The sequence below is a fragment of the Lactuca saligna genome, chromosome 1 (assembly GCF_052625555.1).
Source record: "Lactuca saligna cultivar CGN05327 chromosome 1, ASM5262555v1, whole genome shotgun sequence".
Classification (NCBI taxonomy): domain Eukaryota; kingdom Viridiplantae; phylum Streptophyta; class Magnoliopsida; order Asterales; family Asteraceae; genus Lactuca; species Lactuca saligna.
The window spans coordinates 122141613-122161713 of NC_136417.1; the positions used below are offsets into that span (position 1 = coordinate 122141613).

At 34.8% G+C, this 20101-nt stretch overlaps 1 protein-coding gene across 1 annotated transcript; it reads right to left on the bottom strand.

Annotated features, from left to right (window-relative positions):
• Nucleotides 1-14953: 14953 nt before the first annotated feature.
• MYB83 (myb domain protein 83) lies at nt 14954-18853 on the bottom strand. Its single transcript, XM_078992739.1, has 2 exons — nt 18117-18853; nt 14954-16168 (listed from the first exon to the last, which is right to left on the bottom strand). The coding sequence occupies exons 1-2, from the start codon at nt 18416-18418 to the stop codon at nt 15451-15453; spliced, it is 1020 nt and encodes a 339-aa protein (XP_078848865.1). The 5' UTR covers nt 18419-18853; the 3' UTR covers nt 14954-15450.
• Nucleotides 18854-20101: the final 1248 nt, after the last annotated feature.

Sequence of the window (20101 nt, forward strand, 5' to 3'; positions counted from 1 at the left end):
ATCACAATTTAATGGTGTGGTTGAGATGCGTAATCGAACCTTGTTGAGCATGGTTCGTTCTATCATGATCGAGCTTCTTTTCCAATTTCATTCTGGAGGTATGCCTTAGAGACTGCCGCCCGGATTCTGAATCTTTTCCTAACCAAGAAAGTTGCCAAAATACCTCACAAAATGTGGACAGGGAAGGTTCCCTCATTATCACATATCAAGGATTAGGGTTGTGAAGCTTTCATTAGAAGAGAGACTCACAACAAGCTTGAACATCAAAGTGAGAGATTTATTTTCATCAACTATCCACAGTAGTCCTTTGGATATTTATTCAACAGACCTAGTGAAAACATGGTCTTTATAGCATGAAGGGGAGTCTTTCATAAGAGAGAGCTCATATTCAAAGAGGACAATAGGAGTACAATTGATCTTGAAGAGGTTCAGGAATCAAATGATGAAGGAACCTCTAAAGATGCTAGGGCTCAACCTGAGGAAGAAATTCCAATTGAACCAAATAATGAGTCATTACCTCTTAGGCGTTCTAGTAAAGTTAGAATGCCAAATGTGTTTTATAGTTTCCATATTACTAAAGACGATGATAAGTTTATCAGTGATAGTACATTGGTATCTGTGGATTAACCTTCTTACTACAAGGAAGAAATGGCATGCCCTGAGGCTGCCAAATGATAAGAGGCAACGGACCACAAGATCAAGTCCATGTATGACAACTAATTTTGGAATTTGGTTGATAATGTACCAGGTCCAAAGACAGTTGGGTGCAAATGGATCTTCACTAAGAAGGCCAACATGGATGGAAAGGTACACACTTTCAAGGCTCGACTGGTTGTGAAAGGCTTTACTCAAACCCCAGGGGTTAACTATGATGAAACCTTCTCACCAGTAGCAAAGATAAAATCTATTAGGGTAATGCTAGCCATAACTAAGTCTCATAAGTATGAAATTTGGCAGATGGATGTCAAAACTTCTTTCCTTAATGGAAAGTTGGCGGAGGATGTTTACATGAGTCAACTAGAGGGTTTTGTGGATGGAAAGTATCTATATAGACTGTGTAAGCTTGAGAAATAAATCTATGGATTGAAACAAGCTTCTTGCAGATGGAATATTTGCTTTAACGAGAAGGTCAAAGAGTTCAGATTCTCTAAAAGTAAAGATGGATCTTGTGTATATGTCAAAGCTAGTAGGAGTATAGTAACCTTCTTGGTATTGTATGTTCATGACATACTTCTTATAGGAAACAACATTCTAACTTTGCAAGACGTTAAGTCTTGGCATGGAAAATGTTTCATTATGAAGGATTTGGGAGATGTTTCTTATATTCTGGGGATAAGGATTTTGAGAGATAGGAGTAAAAGGCTAATTAGACTTAGTCAATGTACATACTTGGAAAATACACTAAACCATTTTAGTATGGAAAATTCCAAGAAAGGAGAACTGTCTATCTAAAGTAATACCAAACTGAGTAAGACCTAGAGCTCGAGTACTGATGCAAAGATAGCATAAATGAGTAGAGATCCATATGCTTCTGTCATTGGATATGTCATGTATGATATAAAATGTACTCGCGCTGATGTGTCTTTTGATTTGAGAATGTTCAGTCGTTATCAGGGAAATCCAAAATAGAGCTTACTGGATAGAAGTTAAGAATATTTTCAAGTATCTGTGAAGAACTAAGGACTAGGTCCTTGTGCTTTGTGGTAGTGATATGTTGTGAGTAACTAGGTATAGTGACGCAAGCTTTCAAACAAACAGAGACAACTTTCGTTGTCAATTTGGCTGGGTGTTTACCTTAAATGGAGGAGTGGTAACCTAGAAAATTTCCAAACTAGAGACAGTCGTTGATTCTACATATAAATCGGAGTACATAGTAGAAAGAGAAGCATAAAAGGAGGCTATTTGGTTGGAAACTTCAACGGTAACCATGGATTTGTTCTAGTCATTAAGGAGCCAATGGAGATTTTTTGTGTTAATGAAGGGTCGGTTGCCTTAACAAAGGAACAAAGAGATCATGGTAGATCGAGACATATCAACATAAAATACCATTTCCTTAGACATAGAGTAGAAGAAGGTCCCCTCATTGTGAAAAGGGTATCATCAGAAGTGAATCCTGCATGTCTCGTCTCAAAGGGTTTGAGTATTGTTAAGCACATTCAGCATGTTAGGAGCATTATTCTAAAAGATGAAATTAGTTTAGTAGTTAGATAGTTATTTTGAAACTTGTAACAAAATAAATGTAATTGACTTATGGTGATTAAAAATGGAGATTTATTTACGAGTTGGATTACTACATTCTATCTATTGTTTATTTTGTATTTCATTTTGCATGTTTTACTTCCTGAATAATTCAATTATTCAAAGATCCACAATTGATCATACTTGTAGAAGTAAGTAGTGAATCAAGACTACCATGAATTGGATCGTAGATTATCTAAAGAGTTTTAGACATGGCAATGGTGTTGTTGTAATATTCATGAGTACATTGAAATGAAGATTTAAGTATTAGATTAACCCACACTCAGAGATTATTTGATGGAGTTTATCCTGAGTAATTTTGAGACGATAATGTATTATAATCTTTAAACAGATATATATGAGTTGTAGTTTAAAATTTGGATTTACATTGATGATATAAAAACATATTAGTAACTTGATGTTATAAATGTATTGGTGTGCATGATTTGATGAGTAAATGGTGCAAGCATATACATCAAAGTTTAAGTTTCTTTTTCCTTAATAGGAAAAACAATATCTTAGGGCACCTCGGTGATTTTGGTGTTGACTTACAGTGTCAGTCCCGACCATGACTAAATTGACGTGTTCGATTATTAGTTCGTTGTCAATACAAATCAGAAATAAGGAAACAAAGTATTGGACAATGAGATTAATTTTTTTCCATGTCTCATGTCTGAATGATATTTTACAAAATAGAGGATTACATGATCACTTATCTTAGGACATGTTAATGGTTGGGTCAGAGTTCGACAATGGTTTTTGGTAGCTACAATTCGCTAATCAATTTGGAAGACTATACTAGCATTTATAGTTATTAGACTTATCCAAGTGGAACACTGTTGGATTAGGTGTCTAAGCTCATAACTATAACTAGTATAAACTTGAATTAATAGTAGCACAGTCCTTTTGGGTTACCCTCAAAGCTAGCAATTGGACATGGTTGTTTTGGAGAGAAACAGAGAATGATTTATTATTTCCTTAATAAATTTGAATATATAATTTGTTAATATATTATGAAAATAATATATTAATTAAAAATTATGATATTTTATTAATAATTAATTAGAATTAATTTTGGATTAATTAGATTAATCTATAGTGTAGGGGCTGTTTTGTAATTTATTAATAGTTGAGGAAAAGGCTCTAGAACTTCCTTGTGGGAGGGTGGATGAAAACTTCTAGTAAGGACCTAGAATTTTCATCCAAAGGCTCTTAGATGGAGGCTTGTAGGCTGCTTGGTCACCAAGCAAAGGGATTAAGATTTCCTCCCTTAAACCATAGTTTTGGCTCTAAGCTACCTCACCTATATAAGGAGCCTTGGCCTTCATAATTTCGGCACTTTTAACCCTAAGAGACTTATGGCCGTAATTCTACTCCTCTGTCTCCATAATCCTTAGTTGCTAGCCTTGGGTGTGAACTATCAGAGGCATGGCGCATGTGGTGCTAGCTACCAAAGCATTAAAGAAGAAGGATACAAGATTGTTTACAATAACAATCTAAAGGTTAGTTCTCTCGTCTAATGAATTAGTTTATTCATAGAAAACAAATTGTATACTAATATTCATACTATGTGGCTATATGTGAAAGACATAGATCAAACTAGGTTTCATGTACCCTAATAAATTGAATTCTTTTAAATGTTTTCTGCTTATAGCTGTAACATCCCAAAATTCAAGGTCAACATTTTCATTTTTAATTGAGTAACTTATAAAATCATTTACTGAAAACATCATTAATATCATATCAACCCATAATCTCATAAGTCATATATCATAAAAACATGTCGTGGAATAATAATGTCAAAGTACAATCCCATGGATCTCAAAATGCGAAAATCATGTGTGTGTGTGTTTGTGATGCACTGTGACCATGCCAGATCTTCCCCCTTCGATGTAAAGGTACCTGAAAACAAAACTAAAAAGTGTAAGCACGAAGCCTAGTGAGTTCCACCATCATACCACATACCATACATAACACATAATGTATCACATAACTCGGTACTAACTACCCCTTTGATCTTGTCGACCGGAACCTTGCCTAGCATATCAGGGTGTTGGCCTTCCCTTCGGTCCTACCAACCATTATCTTGCATAGCATATCAGGGTACTGGCCTCCCTTTTGGTCCTGTCGACCGGTATCTTGCCTAGCATATCAAGGTGCTGGCCTACACCTTCGGTCCTTTTAACCGGTATTCGAGGACTATTTCACCCCTACCACCACCACATAATATCATAGCACATATGTCATCAACTGTCTAACATAACTGGGTACTAACTACCCCTTCGGTCCTTCCGACCGGTAATGGGGTCTACCCTACCCCTCCTATCGCATATCACATAACATCATAGCATACTAGCACATAATCATAACAGGTAGCAACATACCAGATAATTATCATAAAGACAATTATCTCTACTATAACTCTTACTAGTAGGTCGGCCTTGGTGCCTTCGACCCACTTCTACTGAAAGGTAACTCGCCTCGATGTCGTAAAGTGTCTGAACTGTCTTTGCTGCCGGAATCAACCCCTCTCAGGTCCTATACACAACAATCCTTTTTAATTGCCATTTCCTGGTTCGCTCAGGTCAAAGTCAAAGTCAAGGTCAACACCTTGGTCAAAGTCAACACTAGGTCTAAGTCAACATCCAGTTGACTCGACTCGTCGAGACCCGAAATCATGAAAACGCCAAGACTTCGGCCCTACTCGTTGAGCCTTACAACAGCTTGCCGAGTTCTCCTTTAAACCAAGTCAGGACCTTCTACAACTGACTCGTCGAGTTCATCCTCTAACTCGTCAAGTTCATCTTCATCCGAGTTAAGGTGTTTAGTCCATGACTCGTCGAGTTCATCTTCATATGGTTGGGATATTGCCTTGGACTCGCCGAGTTTATCCTTGAACTCGTCGAGTACGTTGATCTTCAGGTTCATTACGAACCCAAATGGGTGAGTCTTCTCCCAACTGAACACACCACTCGATATCAGAAGGGGTTTGGGGAAAAATATGACCTGACTCACCGAGTCACCTAACCGACTCGCCGAGTCCCTCTATGTCCAAAATTATTTAGTAGATTTTAGTTGGTCTTAATGCACCAAAGACATATATCTAACTTCCTAGGGTTCATTTTACACGTAAAGTTATGAACTTGACATTCATGCATGGGGCTTTTGATGGGTTTTGGTCATAAGACATCCTTTGTGCTCATACAAACCCTAATGCTTAGATCTAGGTTTCTCTATTGTACATGCTTTGAATCCAAGACTATAAACCTTAATTCTAGCATATGGAAATCGATATTAACATATAATTAGGTTTAAGATATTACCTTGATTGTTATGTAGCAATAACAATCCCAATTCCTCCTTGAATTGACTTTGGAAGGCTTAGAGTCACAAGTGTCACTCCTCTAATGGCTTACAAACACCAAGAGAAAATGGAGAAGGTATAAAGAGAGAGGAGAGAGGTCGGAATTCATCCTTAGGACAACTTGGGAAGGCTTAGACGAATTCATGAGCCTTAGGGGGTTTATATAGGTGTAAAGATTAGGGTTTTAGTCCTTATCCTTATCTAGTTGCTTGCCCACCAAGTAACCATAAGATAAGTCTTAGAAACCCTTATCCTAGTCGAATTCTAAGGCCTTATCACCTTAGATTCGTCCAACCCATTCATAAGATAATCCTTACCTTATTTTGTAACTATCACATAATTACAATTCAGCCCCTCTAGTTTAATTAATTACACTTGATCACAAAATTAATTCTTAATTAATTATTGACCAATATTAATTAAACAAATATGATTTCTCCTTTAATATATTATTCTTATAACATATTAATAAATCATAATAACCTCTCTCTCTTTATTTATTTCTCCAATCAAGTTGCTTTGGTGAAGGCAACCCAAAAGGACCATGCACCATCGGGTCAAGTACATACCAAAATAGTTATGGACTTAGACACTAATCCAACAGTCTCCCACTTGGATAAGTCTAATAACTATTTTGCGTATAACTTCAGATCCTGATCTGCAATCGTAGCTTTCCAAAGCCGCTGTCAACTCTGATCCTATCAGATACGCGTGTCCTTAGATAAGGGATCATATATTCCTCCATTCTAGATATCGTAAGACATGATTTCCAATCATTCTCTTTGTACTATTTCTCGATCTCCGATTTATGACGACTGACTCCTAGCCCGGCCAAGCATTTACGTTTGTCATCACTAAATCATCGAGGGGCCCAAAGATATCGCTTTTATTCTACTTTGAATAAAAGGAACGGATAAACTTTTATACAATGCTTGCTTGCACTCACCCACAGAATTACACACAACAATATGTTTTATAAGACCAAGTTACTGGTGCATTTACATATTATCAATGTGCAACCGATTTGCAAGATACAACTCACACATCTCAGTTTCAAGAATATAAGATTTTATCGTCTCACCAATCACTCGTAATACAATTCATGGAGTGATCCAAGTGAGCATGGGTTTAATCCAATGCTCAAATCATATTCATAAGCACTCATGAACGTTGCAGAAAACATTTGCTTATGTCAAATACTCTTCTAGACAATCCACACACCAATTCACGACAGTCTTCATTCATATCTACTTCCAACATATGAATGACTGTGGCTCGTTCGAATAATTCGATTATTCTTAATAAACTCAATTATTTTGGAAGTCAAAACATGCAAATGTGAAACACAAGAATAATACTAATCCCATATGGCCTCAAACCTTTGAGTATAAATAAAACGCCTTTTATTTATCACCATATTGATTACTCATTATTTGTCGTTTCGGGTAATCAACCTCTTACTTGAATTATTACACTTGTCACATGCACCTAGCATGCACACAATGTTTACCTATGGTTCTTACTTTTGTAAAATAGACAAATTGAACACATTTCCAATCATTCTCATTTTACAACTCCAAATCCTTTTTCATAAGTGTAAGAATATCAATTCTTGCTACTTATAGAATATGCTAGATTCTAACACTTTATGCCACGATCCTTTCGTAATGTCACTGCACCAAAGTCACAAAGACTATTTCCAATGATATTACAAAGTCTTCTATCAGAGATTGTTGCAAGACAATTCCTTAGATATGATGTCTCTCTCTCTCAAGGTACATTCCTTTGAACATCCTTTTGCATAAAAGTTTCTAATCTAGTCATAGATTTTCAATATTTACTTCCTAATATGAACACGCTTCCATATTTTCCATATGACAACTCATTTTTAATAGAATCTTATCTATTCGTAATGATGTCGATATGGTCCATCCAATATGAGAACATTTCCATATCTTCCAATACTATACTTCCAACTACTCACAAGCGACCAATCCTCGTCGAACTTTGGATTGTCCTTTGATAGTTGTTTAATTATTTTAGTCAAAACCAATTCTAGTCCCTTTTCCCTCTAAATGCGCTAGACATTTGGAAAATTTTAGAATGGTCAAACATTAAAGCATTTGCAATCGATCCTATACCCGAAGCGTATGGGACACGACGCATAATGTTTTATTTGCTATGTTCTCAAAATTCGAATTGTGAAGAGGAATGCCGTAATCATAATCGAAATTTTAAGAACACACTATGTACCCTTGACTAAGTTTATTAACATTTCTCAACCTAATCCTTTAGATTTGAAATGAAGCATAATATTCTCTCCCTTAATTATAGCAAAACAACCTTACAACCCTTACTACTTTGCAAGGTATAACTCTGGTTTTCTATAATTAATATTGCCAACTTGCAATACGTTCCTTAATAATCATACAATCATAACATTTATGCTCCCACTATCATGATGATTATTATAAAACATAACACTTATGCTCCCACTAGCTTCGACATGTATTCATAAACATCTTAACTTTCAGAAAAACAATACCTATTGAATTTCTTAAGTCCATGTTTCTAATACTTAGTGCTTTGATAATCTTTTATCAAGGCTTCTTGAACTTATACACCTTTGCCTTCGATAGTTCATATGTGTTTCTAAACACATAAGACTAATTTCCAAACATCACAATTCAAATTATGGAAAGGGATACCGTAACCATAATTGAATTCGAGAATGCAATTTTACAATCACTATCTTCTTAAAATCTTTCTTAGTGAAAGCATTTCCTCACAATCATTTTCATGAAGGAGGAAACCTTATAACACTTAGATTTTAAATGGTGTATGTGTTTCTATCCATGTGAATTTGTTGAAACCAAAGTTTACGACAAATTCAAACTCATATGGACCGAACTTTCTTAATCTTGATTTCTTGCCTTTATGGTAGCACAGCTGCCCACCATGTCTTCCAAGTAGTTAAGCAGCTCACCCTTTCCTATCAATGTACCTTTCATTGATTAAGGTGCTTTTCCATTTATGCGTTCAAAATGAGAACTCATAGAACTCACATGCATAATTAACTTAATTGGAACAGCACAGAATCAAAATATTGTCAACACGATAGGTTGTAAACCTCAACTCGTGTGCTAGTGATGATCGATAAGGTTTATTTGATTTGTTCTTGAAACCTTTCAAGACCATTAAGACTCCCACTGACTCCTTGACACATAAGATTCTTTTGTCAATAACCATTTCTTGACAAACAAATATTCAAGAGTTAGTGTAGCTTTTATCAAAACACTTCATAAATTGGTCCAAGTTGGTCTTTGTCTTATTCAAGACTTCACAACTTTCCACATTTTATGAATGTTATAAACTTTTAATACTTTTCACTCATTGCCACAATCTTAACTTTAAGACTTGTTATTGGAACGAAGTATGATAGACTTCTTGATTTAACCATTTCTTCAATTCTTGATTCCTCTTCTCAAACATACAATTGTACTAAGACTTACTTAGGGGATCAATTGAGATATGGTTCTTAATCATTAAGACCTATCATAAAGCATAAAAGGTACTCTCCCTTCTTCTTAGAATGGAGAAACTTTTATCTTTCTGCCTACTTGATTCTTCTTATTTGTTCTGCTATTGATTTAAACATATTCAATCAATTCAAAATTACACTTAATCTTATAAGCATAATCATATTTACTAAACCTTTAGTAAATCATGACGAATGTCTTTGTTACTCTTATGGTGGACTTGATCAACACGCAACTTTGTGTATTCGATCTCCAAGTCCTTCACTTGACACTTTGTCAATGAATTAGTCTAATTTCCAAATATGAAATTTCTCGTTCATCGTGCAACCAAGATGCATGATTCCAAGTTTCTGTTCAATTGAAACTTGGGCGATGAGAAACTCTCCCTATTTGGTAAATTCCTGACTTTCCATAAATAACATAATAAGAACCAAATTCATTATTGCTAATAATAGAAACATTTTAACATCAATTTTTCATACACGCCATTGTAAGGATAAATAAATAAAATTTAAAATCAAAATTTATTTTATTGCGGAAAAATTTGTCCTTACAATGCAACTCCTTGAAAAACTTATGCTAATACATCTTTCTTAGTAATCTAATTCTAACTCTAAGTAGTAGCTCAAGAATCTAATCTTCGAGAAATGCGATCGAAATCCATTCCTTCACGGTTAGATTCTACTCACTTTTTCCCTTAAGCTTCCTTTCTTTTCTTCGATCTTACAAAACATCAATTGTAATCTTATCACATTATGTATTAAGAATCTAGAATAGAAGCTTAAAAGAGTTAGTTAATGGATTTTACCTAACTTAGAGCCATACGTTTCAACTCTCCCATCTCTTAGATCTCTTAGGTAAATAGGGCAGCTTCGTCTCCAATGCCCCTTCTCTTGGCAATAAAAGCAAATTGACTCTTTTGGAACAGGACATGGAACTACTTCAGACATCGCCTTTCTCTTATGATCAAACTTTTCAATCATAGCATGTCTTTCGTTGCCATTGTCTATATCCATAGAGGTCTCAAAGGCAGATTCACCAATCAACTTTGTTTTTCTATTGCGCCAAATCATTATTGATTCAACATCAATAAGCATATAGGTGAGATCTATAAGGGTCACGTCGTAGTTCATCATATAGTACTCTCTTACGAACTCACTATATGATTTGGGAAGTGGCTGAAGAACCCAATCAACATCCATTTCCTCACAGACAACGGATCCCAACATTCTTAACCTATCAATGTGTGACTTCATCCCTAGGACGTGTGCACACACGGTCTTTCCTTCTTTATGTATACTTGCCAAAGGGGCTTGAGTGATTTTGAACTTTTCAAGCCTTTGAACTTGTGGGTTAGGGAGAATAATTTGAGGAGGAGGAGGAGGAAGTGAAGCATGATTTCTTGTTCCTCGATCGAATCGTGGAATATCATCTTCATGTGGAATGCTTGTTCCACGGGATTTAAGAAGACCATAGTTGTCGAACTTTGACATCTACAAAACGGGAGAAAACAAATTCAAGTTAGTTGATAGATTGAGTCCTTAGTAAATCACCCAAATGAAATACTAAGGCTAGGACCCAACACAATATTCTACAACTCGGGAGAGGGATGCCGTAACCCTAATTGAAGAATATTTGAAGGTAAGTGAATGACGATTCACTAATTTCCACCACGACAAATGAAAAAGAAATTTAAGTTTTAAATCTATGAAAACTCCTAGATCCTTTGAGATTCATTGAACTTTCAATGGCATGTTTAAATCTCGATATGCCCCTCTTGTTTGTGACTGGGATGCCGAGGATCACAAAGCGGGTGTGAATAACCATGCAAACTTACATGGTGCCCTCACATGTTACAGTCAGTTATTCGATGTGCCGGTAAACCACACACGCTCCACCGAACTATGACAAACATTGAGTCACCCTTTGCTACCTTTGCTTAGAACCATTTAGTGTGCCGGTAAACCACACACGCTCCACTAACGTCTTCGCAAGGGCACAAAGTGTAATTTCATGGAATTGCATCAATTCACTTTTGCCTAAGTAACTAAGATTGGGAATTTTATGAAAACATTTAGTTAGTTTTATACTTCATCATACATATAATGGAAGGTTTCGTCCTATCCTACCCGTTCGGCTAACGACCCTCCACTAGTCAAGAGTGCGGTGGGTAAGAGTGGATACCTATTCAATCGTCATTTTATAGGCAATTTCCTTAAACACCCCTTATAGACCAGCTTCGTGAATGAGGCCTACTAACGGTAAGGCTGACTTTTACTCATACATATATATAATGTTAGACTTTTACTGTTATATATAGTATAGGGTGTATTTTAACACTTTTAAAATACTATGTGGTTAAATTTAACAATTATACCTTTAATTCAATTAAATTGTAAACCTATACTTTTATGGATTTATTAAACTTCTTTTAATTATACACCTTAATTAATTAATAAAATCATAAGGGTGTGATTTGAATCTTTTCAAAACAATACTAGGGTTTTAGAATTTAACATTCCTAATTAAACTTTTAATCAACTTTTAAATTCCAAAACTTGAGGGCAAGTTTTGAAACATTTCAAAACATTAGGGTTTAGAATTTAAATATACATCAAATTAAACTATTAATAAAAATTTTAATTCCAAAACTTGATGGCAAGTTTTGAAACCTTTTTCAAAACATTAGGGTTTTAACTATTTAAATTTCAAAACAACAAAACTTTTGGGTTCAAATTTAAACTATAAAACCTAAAGGGGAAAATATGAAACATTTCATAACATAAGGATCAAATAACAAATAATCTAAATTAACAATTAATCACATAATTATCCATATTTAATTTATTTAATGATTTCTTTCAAAACAATTTACCAATTTAATCAAAATAATTAATCAATTATCACATAAGGAAACAAATATTTTATTAATTGATAAATATCTTCAGTTAGATCAAGAATATAGTCAAATATATCATAAAATCGGATTTATATTGATCTAATAAGATAAGGAAACTATCCTTAAGCAAAAACAGCAAGAAATCCCGGTTTTCCCTCCATCTGACCAGCCGACTCGTCGAGTCAGGGATGAACTCGTCGAGTTAGCATGAACTCGGCGAGTTCAGCCCCCAGAAACACAAAAATCGAATTTTTTCAACATACAAAGCATCAATACAATAGAAATTAATCTAGGCTCTGATACCACTAATGGGTTTTGGTTATAAGACATCATATGTGCTCATACAAACCCTAATGCTTAGATCTAGGTTTCTCTATTGTACATGCTTTGAATCCAAGACTATAAACCTTAATTCTAGCATATGGAAATCGATATTAACATATAATTAGGTTTAAGATATTACCTTGATTGTTATGTAGCATTAACAATCCCAATTCCTCCTTGAATTGACTTTGGAAGGCTTAGAGTCACAAGTGTCACTCCTCTAATGGCTTACAAACACCAAGAGCAAATGGAGAAGGTATAAAGAGAGAGGAGAGAGGTAGGAATTCGTCCTTAGGACTCCTTGGGAAGGCTTAGACGAATTCATGAGCCTTAGGGGGTTTATATAGGTGTAAAGATTAGGGTTTTAGTCCTTATCCTTATCTAGTTGCTTGCCTACCAAGTAACCATAAGATAAGTCTTAGAAACCCTTATCCTAGTCGAATTCTAAGGCCTTATCACCTTAGATTCGTCCAACCCATTAATAAGATAATCCTTACCTTATTTTGTAACTATCACATAATTACAATTCAGCCCCTCTAGTTTAATTAATTACACTTGATCACAAAATTAATTCTTAATTAATTATTGACCAATATTAATTAAACAAATATGATTTCTCCTTTAATATATTATTCTTACAACAAATTAATAAATCATAATAACCTCTCTCTCTCTCTCTTTATTTATTTCTCCAATCAAGTTGCTTTGGTGAAGGCAACCCAAAAGGACCATGCACCATCGGGTCAAGTACATACCAAAATAGTTATGGACTTAGACACTAATCCAACAGCTTTTGGTTCAAAAGGCTCTAAAATGAGGTTTATATGATACATGGGACTCCCATGGCCATAAAGTTGTCACCTTTATGGCATGAGAACCCCCAATGGTTTCAGATCTGAAGTCCTCCCCCTTGAGAACCACAAAACCTCGAAGTTGGTTCTTCTAAAGCTTAGAAAAGGTAGAAATGAACCCTAACTAGAGATCTAAAAGATAGATGGTCAAGTTTGAAGCTTTTTACCTTGAATGAGCTGGTAATGAAGCAACACCTCATGATTTACTTCCTTCTTCTAGAACCACCAAGCTTCCACTTCTTTCTTCAAGCTTCAAACAACCACAAACACACAAAAATGGCTCAAGAACACTCCAATGGCTTTAGGATTTCTAGTTAGGGCTTTTCTGGACTATGAGAGGCAATGGAGGCTGAAGTGGGATGAGATAATGTGTTTAAATAGAATGTAAAACCCTAAATATTTGGGTTTCATTTAGGCGGTCCTACTCGTTGAGTTGGGATCCCAACTCGTCGAATAGATTACTTAAAACTTGCATCCAATATCCAGTCTACTCGACGAGTAGGGCCTCCACCTCGTCAAGTCCAAGTGTGAAACATGCAATTACTCAAATTTAAAATACGTACCAGGAACCAGGTGTTACAATGGCATTGCAGTTGTAACCTAGATTCCACATCATTATCTTGATATGGGGCTTTAAGAAGGCAATTTTAATTCTAAAGCATGTGATGTTCTTCAATGGTGAGCATGGAGCATATCTCTAGCAAAGAGGGGAACGAAATCTTGTGACGAATCATGGTGGCTATGCGATCAAACATTGGAGGAAGATTATTGTTGGCATATTCAAGACAGATGCTCTAACAATTGACAACAAGTCGAAGATTGTTTTGATCTGAGTGCAATACTCGATGACCGAGGAGTCTCCAAGAACAATATTTCTTAGTTCATTATCGAGCTCCATGGCCCTGGTTTCTTTATTGTCATCAAAGATGTCTTCAAGGCTTTTCCATAATTGAGAAGCAGTGCAATCGGCTTGTATGATAAAAGTGAGATAACGTGTAAAATAACCAGTTTTTGTTAATACTATCAATGTTACACATTTCTTTGTCAGTCGGTTTGTTGGAGGTGCCATCAAGATAGATCATAGTTCATCCCTTCCAAATCTAGGATTAGCGAAACGTATGATTTAATCTTTGTGTGATCGTATATTTTGTGATTAGGAGATGACATGATTAAGAATATGAGAAAGAAGTGTCGATCACATAGGGTGAAAACGACAAGGAAGGGGAAATTGCTTGTTAGGGTTTTTGGCCTGATACCATGTCATTTGAGAATAAAAACAACTACTAATTCAACTTACTACATTTCTTTCTACAATTAATGCAGAAAAAACCGTTTACGCATCATTAATTATATTTTGAATTTTCATAATAGTAGGAGAAATATATTTCTACTTTTACATGGGGAGGGACGTGGTTGCCAAGTGACATGGGACACTGGCACATCTGATTTTTGGCATCGATCTCAAAGTCATGTTATTTTTACCCACACATTTTAACGGGTGGGTCAAATTTAAAAAAGAAAAAAGAAAAAAGAAAATAAACCACAACTTTCTCTCAACTCACATTTCTCTAACTTGGCAACACAATGCGGTCTAATGTGTTACTCGGCATGCCACCTTTAGGGGGTTGTATGCCGAAAATAAAACTACCTTGCCGAACACAATGTCGTGTATCCCACAAGCCTAAGCTACCACATAGATGTACAAATAACGTATGCATGCAAATAAAAGGAGAGAATATTCCTTTCCAAGTTGCTTTTATTAAGTTTGTACATATAAAAAGAATATTTGCAATATGCTGCTCAAAAAGAACATTAAAAAAATCATATGCACCATTACACAATTTGCTGCCTCACTTTATTTCTAGTGTATACAACACTACAAGTTTACATCTCTTTATTTTCTACAATACATTTCGCTATTCACATTTCCATCTATATCGAATACCCTTTATGTTTGTCAACTTCTCAACAGCCTTCATACGATCGATGACAAATGCCAATATATGGACCCATAAACTCAGTTTTCCTCCCCGAAAGACATGTGCCCAATCACTTATATATCCAAGTATATATCTCTAGAAAGTTTTTTTTGAACTTATGGCCACGATCAAAACACTAGCTACTGATTGTATATCTAATTAAAAGTTTAGAAGTTGATGTAATTGCATAGAGGAGTCTGTATCGTATAATCTCTCTATCATAATGTTCTTATTTCCTAAAATTAGAAAATATCTTTTAGAAATCAAGAAAAGGTAAGGAAGGTATATTTGCAAATAAACCTTCCAAATCCCATTCTCCCATTTTCAAGCTTTCTCCCGACCAATGATTTTCAAAACCAACCACCTCCTCCACTTTAACTTTCCCATCAATCTCCCCACTAAAGTGGTGGTTAAAATTGATTGATTTCTTCTCAAACATGTAATTAGTAGCATTAGCATTAACATCTCCATCCATGACCCCACTCCCAAGGTTACTATTTTCATTTTCCATTCCCATCATGTATGGTACTTCAAGAATACCACCATCCCCATATCCTCCGCCGTCTCCTCCCATACCAACTTCTCCTAAACATGGGGAAACATTAAACAAACTTGAGTCACCATTTGTGTCACGACTGATGTGAGTTTGAAGGAGTGATGGTAATTGACCAAATTGGTCATGACCCTTCATAATCATAGAATTGTTATGCATGGATGAGGATGATGTGGTCGTTGTGGATGTCAGTGATGAGTCCATGCACATGGCCATGAGGTCATGATCATGCATGGTCATGAACATACCAGCTCCCATGACATCTCTACTTGGATCCGAGGATGTTTCGTCAATGCTATTGTTTGGTGAGCTTCTAGAAACGTTGTTGTTCATTTTTAACCTTTTCTTTATCGTGGAGTTCCAAAAGTTTTTTATCTCATTATCCGTCCTTCCCGGAAGACGAGCTGCTATTTGAGACCACCTGAATTTGTTTAAATAATAATTGTCAAACAACCTTAATTTCCGCAACTAATAATAATCATTACCATCCACTATATACTATAAAATAAATGCCTTTTAGAAACATACCGTTAACTACTGAATATATATGGGAACTGATTTGTACACAACACTTTTTCTCCGTACACAACAATTTGTGCTTTAAAGTGTTGTATTGTACAACTTTATAATGCATAAATTGTTATGTACGGCAAAAAATTGTTGTGTACGAATCACTTCCCAATATATATTATTAGCAAATAAGAAAACATTAATTAATTTGATAAAATAACAGAAGTTTTATCAGCTGGTTTAAGTCAATTTACAATCGATTGACATTTAGTGCACCGGGTATTATGATAGTTTTATTAATTTCTAAAAAAGATGTGGTGTTATCAGCAAGTTCTACGGTTATTACATAGTGATTTTTATTGTAACAGTATTAATTAAATTTCCATATATAGGCATATATATAGTCCTTATGTTAGAGGCATAGGCATGTTGCTTTTTTTGAAAAAGAAAAACTGTAAGTTTCGTTCTTGTTAAAAATAGATGAATTAAAAAACAATTTTAAGAGTTTTCCCGTTTCTTAAGCAAAACGTAATTATACAGTTCTATCGTTTTCAATAAATGATGGGATAGTGAATGGATGCAACTTGTTAGGTCGTTATAAGAACGTATTATATTAAATCATTTAACATGCTGTTATTTGTCCAGTAAAAAAGCTCCGCTACATATTCGTTATCTTCCTATTCATTTAAATGTCAAGACGAGAAAAAAAAAATGTATTATACATGTTAATGGTTGAATATAAAATAGAAAGAAATTTTATTTTTCAATTTTAAAAGATCAAATTTACATTAATTTGTTAGTTTTTTAAACCTAGAATTGCGCATTTACTTAGCATTATTTTACAAGAAATTGGTATTTGATCGTCATTCCATTTTTTTGTTATTACTAAAATATACTTCTAATACATGTATTAATATATCAATCAATATTAAACTACAGAAATTCAAAATCAAGTGATAATTCTTGTGAGATATATGTTGTAAACCAAAACAAAATATTAATAGCAGTGAGATAATTAAATGATTTTACATAAAAACCAAAACAAAATATTAATGGCAGTGAGATAATAAAATGATTTTACATAAAGAACATAATGCAAGATTATAGATAGGTGCTTTATGAAATACATTGTCATTGTTGTTAGGTTCTTTGCATACTCTTCTTTGTTATCCAGTTTACTCGAAAAGAATTTATAAAAACTCATTGTCCCCTAATAACTGTGATCCATGTATTTAAATAGAAATAGCATATATTATTACAGAATTTGTAAATTCTAAAAAAAAAAAAAAAAAAAAAAAAAAAAAGAATTGAATGATAAATAAGTTTCTCTTACTTCGTGTAATCTTACAATTTGAGGAACATTGACATGATCAGAAAATGTTGTTTATAAATCAATGCATGATTATGATAAATGTTTGAAAATCTATAGATCTTAATCTAGATTATCCACCTTATAGATGAAACTGTTCATTTTATTAAGGCATAACCATCGGAGTATAGATATACTACCTTCTTCACATAGCTCTCGCATATATGTTCCCTTGGATATGATCACAACAATTGTGTGAGAATAAAAGAAAATATATAGCTATTTGAAGTTCACATTGTGAGCATTGTACGTATATATATTGACAACATCATAACCCATATAACATACTAAAACCTTTATGACTCATGGTACATCTGGGATAGAGTTATGTTCAATGACTCGTATATGGAACCTTTTAGCGACCCTTATAGTGCGTGCTTACATATTTAATTTGTTTATATGCTTAAACTCTGCCATTGCATACGTTATACACATTATTCGCTACTTATATATGAACAAAACAAGGGAGCATGAGAGAGGCGACACACACCTGTTGCCGAGAATAGAATGCAAATGAACAATGAGTTGTTCTTCTTGTGGAGAAAATGCGCCACGTTTGAGGTCAGGCCTCAAGTAATTGATCCAACGAAGGCGGCAACTCTTTCCACAGCGTTGTAGGCCAGCATTTCTGGCGATATCAGTCCAACACCCTTGACCATTTCTTAACATGTAATTCATCAGCTTCTCATCTTCTTCAGGTGACCACAATCCCTTTCTAAGCTTCACCATTCCTTTATTGCTATTCGTATTGCTACACACCTTTTCTCTCATGATCGGATCTGGCTTTCTCATCACAAATATAGGATTGATATTCCTCAGGCAACAAAAGATCAAAGTCGAGTTTCCTTGTTGGGAGACTGGGCTTTGTTTGAGATCAGATAGTACATATATGCTGAGAGAGAGAGAGAGAGAGGGGGAGAGAGAGGGAGAGAGAGAGAGAGAGAGAGAGAGAGAGAGAGAGAGAGAGAGAGAGATGGTTGGTCTTCTTGTCTTTAACTCAAACTTGTCTTTTTCGATGCATTTTTCTTCACTCACAAGGTAATCATCATATGTGTATGAGAATTGATACAAACTATTTTGCTTCCACTTCACATAATGATCATCTCTCTCTCTCCCTCTCTGGCTTCTCTCTCTATGGGCCTAAAGAGGTCCCCCTCCAATCCGTTTTCTACTCTACCTATCAATTAACAACCCCCATATCTTTCTTTACATTCTCTCTCTGGAGGCACACCCCACAAACATCACTGTCATCATCACCATTGCCACTTCAAGAAGCCATCACCCTCTCTCTCTCTCTATCTCTTTCTCTATCGCTTCTGTGTTGTTCAATGTCTGCACACGTGTATATGAGAGAGAGAGAGAGAGAGAGAGAGAGAGAGAGAACCAATGTACTCTTTTTGCATACGTTGCTAGGCTACAATGCAAAATTTGTAAAAAAAAACATACAGTTGTCTTAAGGGGAGTAGTTGGAGATTACGTGAAAAGAAGACGGTTACATGTTAAAGCATGTCTATGTTTAAAGGTAAACCGCTTTCTAAGCAAATTAACTGTCGGCAGCTAATGTTTTTATCCCTTTACAATCATATCTATTATTGAAAATGAGTGATGCTAACCACACTACATATATAATAACACCCTATTTGTTTATTATCTTTGACGCCAACCTTTTACTTCTATTTTTAAGTTTTCCAAAATACAACGTTTGTCCAATTGTCCTTCAGTTATTTCTATATTAATACGATTTGACATGAAAAACTTTCCAATTTCATCCACCACACGAGAGGACTTCAATTCTGAAAAACAAATCATGATATATTATCAATTTATTTATCTAATTTCTGCAGATACACCGCAAATTTCGTTTAAACACGAAGAAGTTGGAATTTTTTGTTAAAAAAAAAAAACTAATTTAGATACGAGTAAACTAGGGTATGACTAGGGAATGTTTGTAAAACGTCTACTTGACTATTTAAATTCTGAAGCTATATATTATAATAAACAAACTCTAAAGACAAGAGGAACCACAGTATGCATACCAAGCATAAATATGACTATCGGTACCTTCCATAATCGATCCATCACAAGATTTGACTGATCAGCGATAATTTTACTTTTTATCAATAAAGAGACTTGATTGTAAACTTAATCTTATCATAAATTCAATGTTTGTAACTACCATTCCTTTTAAAGGATTTAGAACACTCCCTTCGTCTGAAAAATGACTATTTTAAAATACACTACCAAGAAAATTATGATCATCAATTAGTACATAATAATGCTTTGACCACAATGAAAAATGGATTGTTATAAGACATTATTATTGTCAAGGAGATGTACCTATCTTGTTGGACTAAATGTTTTATGGAGCCCTTTTCCTTTTATCCCCCAAAGCAAGAGTCCAAATGACTTAAGTATATATCTGCTGGACCAGGTCATGACTATTAAATATAATCACAATGCAACATTGTTGCAACT